At 33.1% G+C, this 16,567-nt stretch overlaps 1 protein-coding gene across 5 annotated transcripts in view; it reads left to right on the top strand.

Annotated features, from left to right (window-relative positions):
* The first annotated feature begins 7,248 nt into the window (after positions 1–7,248).
* The window catches only part of LOC137244225 (lysosome membrane protein 2), a 913,474-nt gene continuing 904,155 nt past the window's right edge, over positions 7,249–16,567 (top strand). For all 5 annotated transcript variants that reach the window (XM_067772921.1, XM_067772915.1, XM_067772918.1 and 2 more), the window contains exon 1: positions 7,249–7,510. Coding sequence is in view for 1 of the 5 variants with exons in the window: in XM_067772918.1 (XP_067629019.1) it covers positions 7,509–7,510 (2 nt within the window). In the remaining 4 variants the exon portion in view is untranslated. The remainder of the gene's footprint in view (positions 7,511–16,567) is intronic.

The following is a 16,567-nucleotide window of genomic DNA, read 5'->3' on the forward strand; positions in this document are numbered from 1 at the left end:
ATTAATATTAGCATCACTGACCATTATATCAGTCATCATTTTGTAATGAAAACAAGCCCTCCATCGAAGTTATGAGCTTCGTCTGTTAAAGTTTACTGTGAACACATGTGTTAATAAAATACTAAAATTTGTACGTACCTACATATGTAAATTTTTGAAGTCAAGTTATTGAACCCAGCTAAGATGATTTCTTATCACTTAAACTTATTGCGTTGCTAAAGTGTTTTTTACAGAATATTATCGACGCCGCGGTAAAATCTGCAACCTGCATTCAACAAGGTTTTACAGTAGAACGAAATTACTCAGAATTCTCAGATATGGGATTGTACCCGGTATATACCATTTTTATGGATAGATCTAGGCATATTCTATTTTTTGTATTTTTTTGGGTAATTTAAAATCATTTGAAATAAAAAAATAATAAAAATCTACCTTCTCGTAATAGTCGTTTGATATACATATGTAAGCCAGATGCCATACTGCATATGAGCCCAAATATGAGTCCCATATAACTCTAGGAGGCTCATAAGTGGCTCATATTTTTATATTCAGTTGAGCAGAGCTCACAGAGTATATTAAGTTTGATTGGATAACGGTTGGTTGTACATATATAAAGGAATCGAGATAGATATAGACTTCCATATATCAAAATAATCAGGATCGAAAAAAAATTTGATTGAGCCATGTCCGTCCGTCCGTCCGTCCGTCCGTCCGTTAACACGATAACTTGAGTAAATTTTGAGGTATCTTGATGAAATTTGGTATGTAGGTTCCTGAGCACTCATCTCAGATCCGTATTTAAAATGAACGATATCGGACTATAACCACGCCCACTTTTTCGCTATCGAAAATTTTGAAAAACCGAAAAAGTGCGATAATTCATTACAAAAGACAGCTAAAGCGACGAAACTTGGTATATGAGTTGAACTTAAGACGCGGAATAGAAAATTATTAAAATTTTGGACAATGGCGTGGCACCGCCCACTTTTAAAAGAAGGTAATTTAAAATTTTGCAAGCTGTAATTTGGCAGTCGTTGAAGATATCATGATGCAATTTGGCAGGAACGTTACTCCTATTACTATATGTACGCTTAGTAAAAATTAGCAAAATCGGAGAAGGACCACGCCCACTTTTAAAAAAAATTTTTTTAAAGTAAAATTTTAACAAAAAATTTAATATCTTTACAGTATATAAGTAAATTATGTCAACATTCATCTCCAGTAATAATATGGTGCAACAAAATACAAAAATAAAAGAAAATTTCAAAATGGGCGTGGCTGCGCCCTTTTTCATTTAATTTGTCTAGGATACTTTTAACGCCATAGGTCGAACAAAAATTAACCAATCCTTTTGAAATTTGGTAGGGGCATAGATTTTATGACATTAACTGTTTTCTGTGAAATCGGTTGATGCCACCTCCAGTTTTTATACACAGTCGTCCGTCTGTCCTTCCGCATGGCCGTTAACACGATAACTTGAGCAAAAATCGACATATCTTTAATGAACTTAGTTCACGTGCTTACTTGAACTCACTTTATCTTGGTATGAAAAATGAACAAAATCCGACTATGACCACGCCCACTTTTTCGATATCGAAAATTACGAAAAATGAAAAAATGCCATAATTCTATACCAAATACGAAAAAAGGGATGAAACATGGTAAGGTAATTGGATTGTTTTATTGACGCGAAATATAACTTTAGAAAAAACTTTATAAAATGGTTGTGACACCTACCATATTAAGTAGAAGAAAATGAAAAAGTTCTGCAGGGCGAAATAAAAAACCCTTAAAATCTTGGCAGGTATTACATATATAAATAAATTAGCGGTATCCAACAGATGATGTTCTGTGTCACCCTGGTCCACATTTTGGTCGATATCTGGAAAACGTCTTCACACCACTCCCTTTTAAAACTCTCATTAATACCTTTAATTTGATACCCATATCGTACAAACTCATTCTAGAGTCACCCCTGGTCCACCTTTATGGCGATATCTCGAAAATCCACCTATAGAACTAAGCCCCACTCCCTTTAAAAATGCTCATTAACCCCTTTCATTTGATACCCATATCGTGCAAACAAATTCTAGGGTCACCCCTGCTCCACCTTTATGGCGATATCTCGAAACGGCGTCCACCTATGGAACTAAGGATTACTCCCTTTTAAAATACTCATTAACACCTTTCTTTTGATACCCATATTGTACAAACAAATTCTAGGGTCACCCCTGGTCCACCTTTATGGCGATATCTCGAAACGGCGTCCACCTATGGAACTAAGGATTACTCCCTTTTAAAATACTCATTAACACCTTTCTTTTGACACCCATATTGTACAAACAAATTCTAGGGTCACCCCTGGTCCACCTTTATGGCGATATCTCGAAAATGCGCCCACCTATACAACAACCACCAATCCCTTTTAAAACCCTTATTAATACCTTTAATTTGATACCCATATCGTATAAACATATTCTAGAGTCACCCCTGGTCCACCTTTATGGCGATATTTCGAAACGGCATCCACCTATGGAACTAAGGATTACTCCCTTTTAAAATACTTATTAACACCTTTCATTTGATACCCATATCGTACAAACGCATTCTAGAGTCACCCCTGGTCCACCTTTATGGCGATATCTCGAAAAGGCGACCACCTATACAACAACCACCACTCCCTTTTAAAACCCTCATTAATACCTTTAATTTGATACCCATATCGTACAAACACATTCTAGAGTCACCCCTGGTCCACCTTTATGGCGATATTTCGAAACGGCAGCCACCTATAGAACTAAGGCCCACTCCCTTTTAAAATACTCATTGACACCATTCGTTTGATGCCCATATTGTACAAACAAATTCTAGGGTCACCCCTGGTCCACCTTTGTGGCGATATCTTGAAACGGCGTCCACTTATGGAACTAAGGATTACTCCCTTTTAAAATACTCATTAACACCTTTCATTTGATACCCATATCGTACAAACGCATTCTAGAGTCAACCCTGATCCACCTTTATGGCTATATCCCTAAATGGCGTCCACCTATAGAACTATGGCCCACTCCCTCATAAAATACTCTTTAATGCCTTTCATTTGATACACATTCCAGGGTTTCCCTCGGTTCGTTTTCCTACATGGTTATTTTCCCTTATGTTGCCACCATAGCTCTCAACTCGGTTACACCCGAACTTAACCTTCCTTACTTGTTTCTCTTATAACACTCTTACACAGACCTCTTTTCGATATCATTTGTGGGCCTTATCCGTACCCATATACTGCTAATTTTGAATTGTATAATGACTACATTTCGGGGCGTTTAGGAAGAATTTTGAACACATCCGAAGCGGAAAATATAGAGAAGAAAATTATTGTGATAAAATTTTATCTATACAATCATATGCACATATATGTATTACAAAATATATATACGCAAATTGATCTATGATGCTTTTATTCCTCCGATATGATAACAATTATGAGCCACATGCCACATATTTATATTTGTCAAATCAAGTTTGGAATAAATACTCATATTTAATTATGAAAATTGGTCACTAGTTAAGATATGTAGTTCATCTGGTTTTCTTTTTAAGAGCTGGGTGGAAAAATGGATTTTTATCACGAGTCGTATAACACAATTTGGGCCCAGCAAAACGAAATTTGAGAGAATATTGTTAAAATTATGGAAAAAACAAATGGAAATAAAAATATGATTATGTTTTTTGATGAAAATAACGATATTATTCAGCCCCGAAAAAAATATGCATCAGAAATCATTTTTTTTTTTTTTTGTATAAAACGGTTAAATGAATGTGAATGTCTTGTGCATTTGGAAATTGAAATAGGAAAACCATTCCTAGGGTATTTCTGCCATGAGAAGCTTCTCACCGAAAACTCATCTGCCTTGCAGATGCTTTTCAAAGTCGTCGTAAAATATGTCGGTGGGAAGAATTAAAAGGAGCACAACGTACATTGGAAGAGAAGCTCGGCCTAAAATCTCTTCGGATTTTATAGCGCCTTGTATCTTTTATAGCGCGAGGATTGGGGAAATTATTTCCAATCAAGGCCGTTAAAGCAAAGAAAAGATAATGCGTTAATATAAATTAGGCAATTATCAGAGAAAATAGTGACAAGCAATGCGATTATAAAGAAATTAATATCCAGAGCTGTCTTGCGGGGAGAATAAGTAAGTACACGAATCTCTGAAAAAATTTGGGTACTAAGGAAACTTTTTTATAGCATTTTTAAAAAACAAATTTTTCTAAACTTAAAAATATCTCTTTTATTATCTTGTGCCACTGCAACTAATTTTTTGGACCAATTTTAAGGGGATTTGAAACATCTTTGCTTACCAAATTTTACTCTCAATAAATAGGCCTTCGTGAAAAGTAGAGATTCATTTCAATTAAATCAAGCAAATCTAAGAGTTTAGAAAGAAAAGATAGAGAGCCCAAAAATGCCCAATTCGTGTGGAAACATAAGTGACAACGCTCAAACAACTATTTTATGAAGTTTTGTATTGGTTTGCAAATAAATTGACTTAGTTCAAGAAGACCCTCACAACACTCCACACGATTTAAAAAATTGCTGTAGAATATCCGCACCAAAAAATTTACTTTTCTTTCGAGCAGTGGAACGGTAGTTTCTCGGTCCTGGCCACCTGCACTAAAGCTATAATTGCTCAAAAGTTCAACGGATAACCATTCTTGTCGACAGGAGCTAATTTGGTGTTTCGACGAACTAAAATCCATCTATTATTATCTTACCTAACCTGTTCGGATGATGGAGGATCAAATAGAAGTGCTTTTACAGGGTATTGAAAAGTAATATTGCCTATATTAAAAATCTTCACAAAAGTTGGCATTGCTGTTTAATACTGGGAACCTTTCTTATATGTATGTATGTATTTGTATATATGAGTAAGTATAGTTAACATTCGTTCATACATGCAAACATTTGTACGTAGATTAGGTTGACCTCTGTTTTTCAATAATTTGTGAATAAAAATTCAAGAATCTTAACATTTCGTAAAGAAAAGATTTTAATTTTCCATAGACAGCCGATAAAGCTTATATGTAGAGCTTCATTCAATGCGGATACATATTTCGTAAAATTGTTTTATAAAAATTATAGCCAGGATCCCTGGCTTATTTCTTTTGTAATAAAAGTCCTACAGAAAAAATTATCGGTGGTATGGCTAGAAGGTCCAATAAATTAAATCGTTCCCGAGATGGTCGGGCTTGTACCTTAATGGTGCTTGTTACATACAACATACAGGATATACATATATCCCGGAAAGGACCATCAACATCGATAACACTCCCCGAAACGTTCGGGGTGTTTCTTTATCGCTACAACAATAGCAGCAACAACAACAACAACCGTTGGTTATAGTTTTTCGATAATAAGTTTCTAGTGTTTGTAGCAAAAATTGGAAAGTGTCCCTACAGGTTTCAAATCCAGATATTTACGGGAATGGATTGGTAAAAATTCCTTTCATTTCGATGAACCGTATCTTAGTTATGGGACCGGACTTTTATTCTGTTCTTAAAAAATAAATCTCAAGATCTTTGGAAGAATGTACGGTTCCCAGTAAAAATTTAAGTTTTGAAAGAAATGGTGTAGCGATCGTTACTAGAAAGGGGAAAAAAGTTTTATAACATGAAAACTAGAATTTTTACAAATTTAATTGTTTGCATACGTTTTAAACAACATCTAAATATATCAATACCTATATTTTATTAAGAAAGCTTGACCCATTTAATTTATCTACTTATTAATAGATTCAATTTTAAATTTAGATGCGATAAGATGGTGTGTTCAGTGGGACATTTTTACTGTGGATGGTATGAAAATAACTGCCACACAATTTATGAAATTTATAATGTTGCGACCGCTACGCTCTACTTTGACTTTCCCTGGTCACTATTAATTATATTTTACATTGAAATTCATTGCACTATATTTTTAACTTCTCTTGCATATAATAATTCAATTCATATCATAATACAATCATTACTTTGACAGTTTTATTTAGAACTATGAAAATTTTACACAAAAACGTCGCTACCGTAACAATGAAAACTCACATATCGTCGGTACAATGCCAAAGTCACGAATGTGCCATTTGGTTTAAACGAAATATTATATATGTCAAATTTTGCAAAGCCAAAACGAATGTGCATTTTTTTTAATTAAAAAATTTACATTTTTCAATTAGCATTACTTAGTGGTTTGCAAAAGTAAACCCCCCAATAGTGGTTGAAATATACAAAATCAAATCTCTATTAACTAAATCTCTATTTTTAACGATGTCTTCAAGGTTTGAAACGCGTTTTTCACAAAACATCAAATATGCACATTCGTTACATTGGCATTGGACCGACGATATGAGGAATTTCATATCAAAACCTATAAAAAAGGCACATTTTGAACCCGACCTCCTCAGATTTTGCAGAAATTTCGCATAGAGGTACAGTTTACCTATACAAACACTACCTCGTTTTTAGAAATTGCATTTTTGAAAAATTGTGGGCGTGGCAAGGTGTCAAAGTTGTGAAAAATGACGGTAATAAGTACTTTTGAGCTGTGATAACTACGGATGGCTCAACCGATTTCAAAGGTCTTCGTACCATAGGAAAGGTATTCAGATCGGCTTTCGAAAACACTGTAAACATTTCTTAATACACTGAAACAATTTTTTTTCTAAAATAAAATTTTAAACTTGAAAAAATCTTCAAATGCCAAGCGTTTTAAAATAAAATAAATTTTTTTAGGAAGGTCTATTTAATATATATAACATATCCAAAAACTAAAATGGCATATTTTTTCTTTTTTTTTTAATTTTTAAGTAAATTCATCTCTCTATATTTTAATATCATAGTATTTTAAGCTCTGATAACTACAGAATGTCTGAACCGATTTTAAAGATCTTGGTAACACTAGAAAGGTATTCAAATAGGCTTTCGAAAACGTATACTGTAATAAAATGTAATAAAGTGTAATAAAATTTATTTACGGTATATATTTAAAATTTAACTAACACACACAACTTTAATTGTAATTCGATATAACTAGGCTTTGGCTTTCAAATTCCAACATATTTTAAATATTAAATAAATATGAAATCAGGCCACTCTAATACACATTATATATTTTTATTTATGTACCTACATATGTACTATCTGCTTGCTTGTTCCCTCTTACATTGATTACTTTACCAAGGCATAATCTGTAGTCAGTTGACGTCTGTTCTTACTTATCAAATACTAAATTCGAATTAAATCATGTCGGAGTAAATAAAAAAATATTTGTTGCGCGTAGTATAACTCTAGAATTTGAAACTTAACGGGTACCTTTTTATGATATTTACTTTGTTTGTTACCTAATGAAAAAATTGTTAAAAACTCAACTCCCAATTTTAAAATTTCATTAAATTGTTCAATTACTCAACGTCTTAAGAGGTTTAAAAAAGCATAGAAAGTGACGTCTTTAATTAAATATGTAAGTACGTGTTTATAAAAAACTATACAAGCAAATTAAAAAGCCAATACGTCATTTTTAAAATATCACCTCCATGAAAAATCAGACTCAACCTAACAACAAAACAACACCTAAACGAAAAGCACGAGACAGGTTTCTTTAAACCTTCTTTGAGATATGCTAATGTAAAGTGGATAATAAAAGAAATCCTAAGTAGAGGTACCAAATCTCGGCTTAGAGGTTGAATTATACGACTGTGATTCGCCTTGGTTTCTGAATGAAAGGCATATGAAAAATAAATTGAACAATATTCAACAAAAGTTTTTTTATAGCCGAGTTTATCACATCTGCCTGTGTCATGATTTAATCACAAGAGCCTTGCTCGGCTGAACAAATTTTTGACAATTACAGTCATTTTGCTCCCCAATCGAGTTGACAGCCATTAACTGTGTTGTTTTTTTTTGCCATTTTTTGAAAAATATTAGTAGTAGAAATAGGAAGAATTTAGTTTACAAATACCCGATAAGTACTGAACTGCATAATTCCTTAGAACATTTTTGTTGAATTTTATGATGAATATATCAACTATGCCATGATCTATTAGTGTGGCATAATACATAAGTAATTTAATGAAAAGCACGGACACCAAGGAATTGTGCATTTTCGTAAACCTATGAACATACGAAACCTAAATCAATTTAAATTTCATTGTTCGCCGTCAGAAACTCGACTAGTAAACCGATTCGTTCATTTTATATTTGGAATATTATGTATATACTTACTTGGAATATTCGGACCTCGTGAGGTAGTATCAAATGAACGTGTTCCGAATATTCTAAATTAACGCTCTATCTGGAACACTTCTATGAATACCTATAAGGAAAAGAGCTTTCCGAAATTTCAGAATAAAAAGTTAAATACTACCTGTGTAGCAAGACCGCACAAAAGCTTAACACTTATGTCAAAGTCAAGGCCGGAATATAGAGTTCTAAGGCAATAAGCCATTTTCTTTTATTTGTTTGTCAGTTCATTGCAGCTACTGAGTAGAATAGTCGGCTGCCAATCCGAAATAGTTCCATCCCAAAATATTTTTCAAAAATTTCCCATTTCAGGATTTGGCACAAAAACGCCCTGTATCAGAATTGGGTAGAATAACGCCTTATCTTAGAATGCTTTTCATTAACTCCCTCTTATGTGAAAATGCATTGAACTTAAGCTCAGATAGGGAGGCTTTAAAACAAATTTTGAGATATTGCATTTTTGAGTATCAAACAGCATTCTTCAAACAAATTCTGAAAGAATAAAGAAGCCTATATAACTCTTTATCAATTCACGAAATATTTAGTAGAAAATGAATTATTTCCCCAAAAACCTGTTGGCATTTACATATTTATTATCACTACTAATATACTACTAAAAGTAATTTCTACTAAACTTTTCGCTGAGGGGGATTGAATTATTCCACTTTTTCCTTACTTCCTGGGAGTGTCAAAGCACTGTAATATTTGGAGAACAAACCTGTAGTAATTGAATCATGTGCCTGTGCATGAGTCAATCACAAGAGGTTTAATCGGCTAAATTTTTTTTTTTATAATTGCAGCCATTTTACTCCCAAATCGAATTGACATCTGTTAACTGTATTAGTAGTATAAATATGAAGCAATCAGTTTACAAATACCCGATGAGTGCGGAACTGCATAATTGTTTAGAACAATTTTTTTAATTTTATGATGAACTTATTAACTACGCCATGATCTATTGGCTGAACATAGCTAATTTTATGAAAAGTACGTGCACCAAAGAATCGTACATTTTCGTAACCTATGAGCACACGAAACCTCAATCAATTTAAAATTCATTGTTCAACGTCAAAAAATCGACAAGTAAATCGATTCACGTAAAAATGTAATTAGTAAATAATGGAGATGCCACAACGAAATGTACTCATTGATCATGTTAAATTATTCATTCCGTATGTTAGAAACATTCGTCTCCATTTAAGAATTTGTGGAATCGTTTTATATTTAGAATATTATGTAGATACTTATTGGGAATACTCGTATTATCAAACGAACGTGTTCCGAATATTCTTATTTTACGGTTGGTCCGAAACACTTCCATGAATACTTAAACGGAAATGCGTAATTTTAGAATAAATAGGTAAATTCTCGCTGTGTAGCAGGACCGCAACAAAGCTTAACTCCCCTGTCAAAGTTAAGGCCAAATATAAATTTCTATGACAATAAGCCTTTTTTTATTTATTTTTTGTCAGGTCATTGGGACTGCCAGTTCAAAATCGTCCTATCTCAAAATATTTTTTAAAAATTTCCCATTTCAGGATTTGTCACAAAAACGCCCTATATCAGAACTAGGTTGAAGAACGTCTTATCTCAGAATGGTTTTCATTAACTCCCTCTTATGTCAAAATGCATTGAAATTATGCTCAGATAGGGAGTTTTTGAAAAAAATTTTGAGATAGTAAGGGAGTTCAGGATTTTGTGCAAATAGCCTAGCATCGTTACATTGCAGACCTCCGGAGCATAATTTTTATCCGTAGTTTATTTTTTCAATATTGAATAGCAAATATTGTCAAAACACAGCAAAAATTGCAAAGAAAAAATGTAATATGAAAAAAGTTTTTTCACGATCCGTACATAATATTTGCTATTACGACGTTTCCAAAGTCAAATACATAAAATTCTGAACTCCTTGAGTGTATTTTTCAATAAAATTCTTACGTACGGCATTCTTTAAACAAATTCCTAAAGAATGACCAAACCAACGTAACTCTTTACCAATTCACGAAATATTAAGTAGAAAATGAATTATTTCCCCCAAAACCTGTTGGCTTTACACATTTATTATCACTACTAATATCCTACCAAAGGTACTTTTCTACTGCAATTTTCGGTGAAAGGGATTGAATTATTCCCTATTTTCCTTACTTCGTAAAAGCAACCCGTCCAGATTTTTGAATTTGGGAGTGTCAAAGCTCTGTCATCATTGAAGAACAAACCTCTAGTAATTGAATCATGGTGCCTGAGTATTATGAAAAAAAATATTTTGAGCTGCTTTTAACGACAAATGTGATCATTTCGATCTGCACATTACCTAAAGAAAGTGCAGATAAATGAAGTGTTTTCCAACTTTTTGAACTTTATGAGCAAAGTCTAAACGTCCTTACAAATTAAATAAATTATTTTTTCCAATCTAATTAGAATTGGTGAAAGGGTGTAGGACAGGAGTCAACGTAAAAACTTCTTTATGGACACTCCGGAAATTTGTTTGTGTTTTTTTGTTTTATAAGAAAATCGGCAATATTATGGTTGCGATTTTACATATAAATTTTAGAAGTGTACTGTGATATTTCAGTAGCTGTGACAAAATAACAGGTACACGGATATTTGCCAACTCTAGTCTATACTTCGTATGGCATCATGTGGTAAAGTTATGCCAGATAATTTAAACACAATGAGAAGGCGTTTTTTGGCATCCACTGCTTACGATCCATTTGCATGTGACACGTCTTGCACTTCATCACTATTCCCAAATTCATGTTAACTTAACGGGGTGCAAGACGTAACAGAAAATTCTCTTAACGATTTTCTCTGTTCGTCTGTTACCAAAAAATTCTCTGATCAGAGCAAATATATTGGAAATTTTAATTCTCTGATTTTTTGTAAATAAATTATGATGATTCATTGTAAATTGACTTGCCCCATTAAGTAAGGTCTTAGGAGGCAATTATTTAATAGGGTGTTTGGTGCAGGTGTAAAGCACTTGTATCAATTTCAATCAAAAATCAATAAAAGTTTCTTTTTATAAAGTACAGAAGAAGGCAGAAAATTTGAAAAAGGGCCCGATTCACCAGGCCATCATAAAAATGTGTAGGGTTACTGGATAATATAAATTGCGTTTGGCATCTCTAATGAATGCTGCTAAGTAAAAAGTACTAGGGCTATCTCCTTTGTACAACATATAAATATGTTTCCAAGTCAGAAATTAGCGTTAGTTATATATATCTTCCACGCATTCACTCACCATCACTTGATTGAAACTCATGCATTTCGCATCTCTAATGAATGCTGCGAAGTAAAAAGTACTATACGAATCATAGAGGATAATAGGGCTATCTCCTTTGTACAACATATAAATATGTTTCCAAGTTAGAAATTATATATATGTTCCACGCATTCACTCACCACTCACTAGATTGAAACTCATGCTTATAACTGCCTGTTAGGCTATTAAACTTCACAAGCTATTGTGGCATAGCTGTGTTGGCAACTACATTGTTGTACGATTTCGTGGGTTCGAAGCGCGCTCCAGTGAAAATCCTTCTTCATTTTTTTTTAGCTGAAATTATAAAAATTCTGGTATTGCGCCAAAATAGCAAAATTTTGCCGATAAGCGCGTTTTCTTACAATGCAATATCAAAGCAAAATTTTTTGCAAGAATATATAAAAATGTGCTTAAACCATTTGACAAAATTAAAAGCTAACCAAATTCAAACAATTTTTGAATTACTTTCAATTGTTAGAAATTGTTCTCAAAGCTAAAAAGGGCATTTCAAGACCATTGAAAGCTGGCATGGTAATAGGCGACCATACAAAATCGCAAATGTCGCTAAGAATATGCAAACATTTTTCCTAACTTCCATACCCGCCTTCGCTTCATCCTAAAGCACAAAAGTCAAAAAGAGACAAAATCTTAAATTTTGATTTTGTGTCGATTCTTATTACCAACACATTCAAACATTTCGTCCGGCCTCGTACATATAGGCCAAAACTAACACAACCTTAGATTTTGGCGAGGAAATCTTACATTCCCGCCTACGTCTCAACAACAAAATCACAAACATAAGAGGAAGAACAAAAAATCGAAGTCAGACAAAATTTTTATTTCTACTTGATTCCGCTTACTAACACATTCAAAGCCTGTCTGGCCTCGTACATATAGCCCAAAACTACTACACCTAAGAGAAAACCTTCCTTTCCCGCCTACTACACATTGTCCAAAAGCAAACTTATAGAATTAATTTTTTCAAAGACATTGTGAAAAATCCAATATCTTCCTTCCTTGTCTTCAAAGTGTAAATCATTGGGCAAGAAACATTTTTATATTACCAGGCACTCATAAAAATTGGCGCGTGTGTGAAATGTATGAAAATAGTTTTTTGGCTTTCGTACGCACATATGCTATTCCTTTTACGCATGAGGCTATACCATACAAAACTTCATATTTCCATTTCTGTTCTGATATTTCGAAGTTTCGAATGAGAAGAAAAAAATCTTCTTTTTCCTCGCCGCCTTCACCTGACCCACAAACAAAATAGCAAAAGCGAAAAATTTTTGAGGTCGTTCGCACTTGCAAGCGCAATGTATAGAGTTGGGTCGTTTCGCTCTGAACTTGTTCAATTGACCGGGTCTCTCAACTGAACAAGTGAACTAGATCTTCGATTTCGTTTCTATTTGTTCTTTTAGTTCGTTTTACCTAATGCTATTCTTTCTCTCTTCTCGTTCACGAACATTGTAAATTCATACATACATACGTAGAAATTCACAGTGAGCACGAATGTCGATGATGCCACTTATGCGATATGTGTGTATACATTTATGAAAAACATCTTTTGTAAGAAACTAATTATTACATTTATGTTCATATTTACAATTTGTGCCTGATCTGTTTCAAATTCCTCGATCTTCCGAAATTTGTAACTTTTTTTGAAGTTAATTATACCTATGTATATATATTAACTTATTTATTCATAACACATTTAAATATACCTACACAAAGCATTGCTGCATACACACACCCCTCTATACTTGTTGACTTTTTTCGTCGGTCTGAGCGGCAGTGAACAAATTTGCTTGAAAAAAAGGAACAGATGAACAAAAAGAACGAAACAACCGAATCTCTGAAATGAACGAAAAAGCGCAACTCTAACAATATATTTGTAAATATACATGGTCAGTTGATCAGGTCAGAATAAGGTAATCAAAGATTTGAAACGCAAAATAGTCAAAAACGGAAAAAATTGCCAAAAATCGGCGGAATTTTCTATGAACTTGACATTTGCACTTTGTAAGGGTAGAATTAAAAGGGCTATAAAACTGTATACTTGGAATATTATTTCAAATTACAGAAAAAAATATATAATTAACAAATATAATAAGCAAAATGACATCGACTTTTCGGCTTTTGCTTATCGAAAATTCATAATTCGATATGTTAACGGGATTTTCCATCAATAAAAAAGAAAAAAAAACAGAAAACAAGCTTTATTGAGGTTCGAACCTGAAACACCTGCAGCCTTAAACGAGTGCTTAACAGGTGCGCCAAACTTACTATGACTTTTATGTTGTCTTATCTGCTACTTTGATCGTATATACGAATTTGCACGCCACAAGGCCATTTTCAACCCTCCATTTACCATTGAAATTAAGCTTATTTTACCTTTTTTAAAATTTCTAAATTATATTAATTAAATTCAAATTCATATTAAATCATAAAACATGCAAATATATTGCTACAAATAATAAAATTTAAATATAATTAATCCTACTAAATACCTATATTCCCACAAAGAAATCATATTAAGAGAAAATCTAGAGAATTTATACACCAGCTGAAACTGTTGACAGGGAATTTTCTGCTGTTAACTGGTTAACATTGAAATTGGATTGTGTGTGGTGAAGTGCAAGACGTGTTCACATGCAAAAAAGTTGGAATCTAGCAAAAACGCCTTCTCATTGTGTTTAAATTCTCTGGAACTGCAACGAATTAACCAAGGTTGTCTATTTGTATGACTTTTAAGCGGGGATTACCCTTATTGCTTTAAATGCATGAAAACATTTATTTGAAGCAATTTATAATTTATTTAATAATTTGGGAAAAGTTTAAACAACGTGACATCAGGACGGCAAAGGCGACAGCTGTTTCGATTATACCTTGTAAATCACTTCAAAGCCTTTTCTCCCGGGATTGGGATTTGAACCTGCACTCCCCTTGCTTCAAATAAATGATTTCATAAAATTAAAGCAATAAGGGTAATCCCCGCTTAAAACTCATACAAGTATACAATATTGGTTAATTCGTTGGAGTTCTATAAATACAACAAAAGCAACAACACCAAGTTTCCTTGAAACCGCCTTGTCAACGCATAACTTTACCACATTATGCCATACGAAGTATGGACTGTGAATAAAGAAAATATGCAAAGAAGGCAATTGGGGTAAGGTTTACAACAACTAAAGCATGGCGGGCTGAATGCCTTTGTAACAGTTCAACTATCGTAGGAGTGCGGGTTCAAATCCCACTCCCGGGAGAAAAGGCTTTGAAGAGATTACAAGGTATAATCGAAAAGCTGTCGCGTTGTCCGTCCTGGGGGTCAATTCCATAACTGCGAAAAACTGAAAATGCATACTTATTGAAAACTCATTTGCGCACAAAATTTAACACCAAGTTTCCTTGAAACCGCCTTACCAACGCATAACTTTACCACATTATGCCATACGAAGTATGAACTCTGAATAAAGAAAATATGTAAAGAAGGCAATTGGGATAGGGTTTACGACAACTAAGGCATGGCGTGGCTGAATGCCTTTGTAACACTTCAACCGTCGCACAGTGTTTCGTGTAGAACAAGCTAGCTGGACAAAATTATTTTATGAGATTTTGCGTTTCATATGCAGTCATTTATTACATTTACGTCATTTTTTTCATCCATATGTTCTTTTTTTTATTTTTTTCCAAAATTTTACTTCATATGCATATTTGCTTATTTCATATACAGTAACTCATGTGAATAAGTGACATACATCCAAAAAAATTTAAAGGACTTAAGAATATTACTTTATTGTACTTGAATTGAATGGACTACAAATATCAATACTCTAAAAAATTATAAAAATTCGGAAAAAAAATTAAAATTTTTTATGAAAATTCGTCGAATTTTCCAAACATTTTTTAAATATAATTTAGTTTTTGTTATAGATCGTGGCAAATTTTCTTATGGGAAATTAGTTAAAATAAATTTGCGAAAGCGAAAATTGTAAGAACTGTCCATAAAGGGGTGTCTACTTATTTATGTGAGTGAATGTACATATGTACATATTTTGTATTTATTTGAGTATTTATCCTGGCACTAAAATTTTTACAAAATTATTTTATAGTAACAGTCAGGAATGTAAAAGTGAATTACAATAATAATATAAACAATGTAAATAATTAAATTAATTATGTGAAAATTACTTATTACAAAAACTTAAAAGTAAACTATCATACAAAGTAGAAAAGGCAATAGATTTTTAATTTAATAATCATCCCTGAATCGTCTCAAATCTTTGTTACGAGCTTCCTGTGGTTCCTCAGAAAGTTGACCCCAATAGGTAAAATTGCTGATTTTATAATATCAATACTATGCACTAAGATTTTATGAACTGTAACAGGCATATTAAACCATGTATAGAGATCTATGTATAGTTTTTTAGTCTCGACCGCAAATTTTTAAAATCTTTGTATATATATATTATACCCAGATGCTAATGCGCGAAGGATATTATCTCGGTTAGGCGTAAAGTCCCGTAACTCATTATTCATATCTTTTGGAGTGGCACCACAAATATAACACTTTTGTGCGGAAGAAGTTTCTGTCAAAGCATTGCAAACTTTTCCGTCAATCATTGTTAGAAGCATATTGTGATTTACGGAAACTTCGTATTCTTCGAGCATGTACTTTGTTGGCAACAACGCATTTATCTCCTCTAAAACTTTGTTCGTTTCAAAAACAATAAAAGCTTTTGTTTCTTTAGAAAAAATAAATTTAATTGGACGACAATACATGGCAGAAGAAGGTCGAGGATTCTGCCAAACAATGTTACATTTTTTCATCCTGTAATTGAAGAGCAACGAAAGAAAATATAAACAAAAACTCATCAGTGTCAGAACTGCATGTAAACTTTTGCATATATGTGCTATGGCCAGAGCTTCCACCGCAACCCCACTTGCTGATTAAAGTAGACGTCAAGTTTGTAGGTAATAAACTAACAAAAACTTCTTGATTTGCTAAAACAAAAC

The sequence above is a fragment of the Eurosta solidaginis genome, chromosome 3 (genome assembly GCF_040869045.1).
Source record: "Eurosta solidaginis isolate ZX-2024a chromosome 3, ASM4086904v1, whole genome shotgun sequence".
NCBI lineage: Eukaryota > Metazoa > Arthropoda > Insecta > Diptera > Tephritidae > Eurosta > Eurosta solidaginis.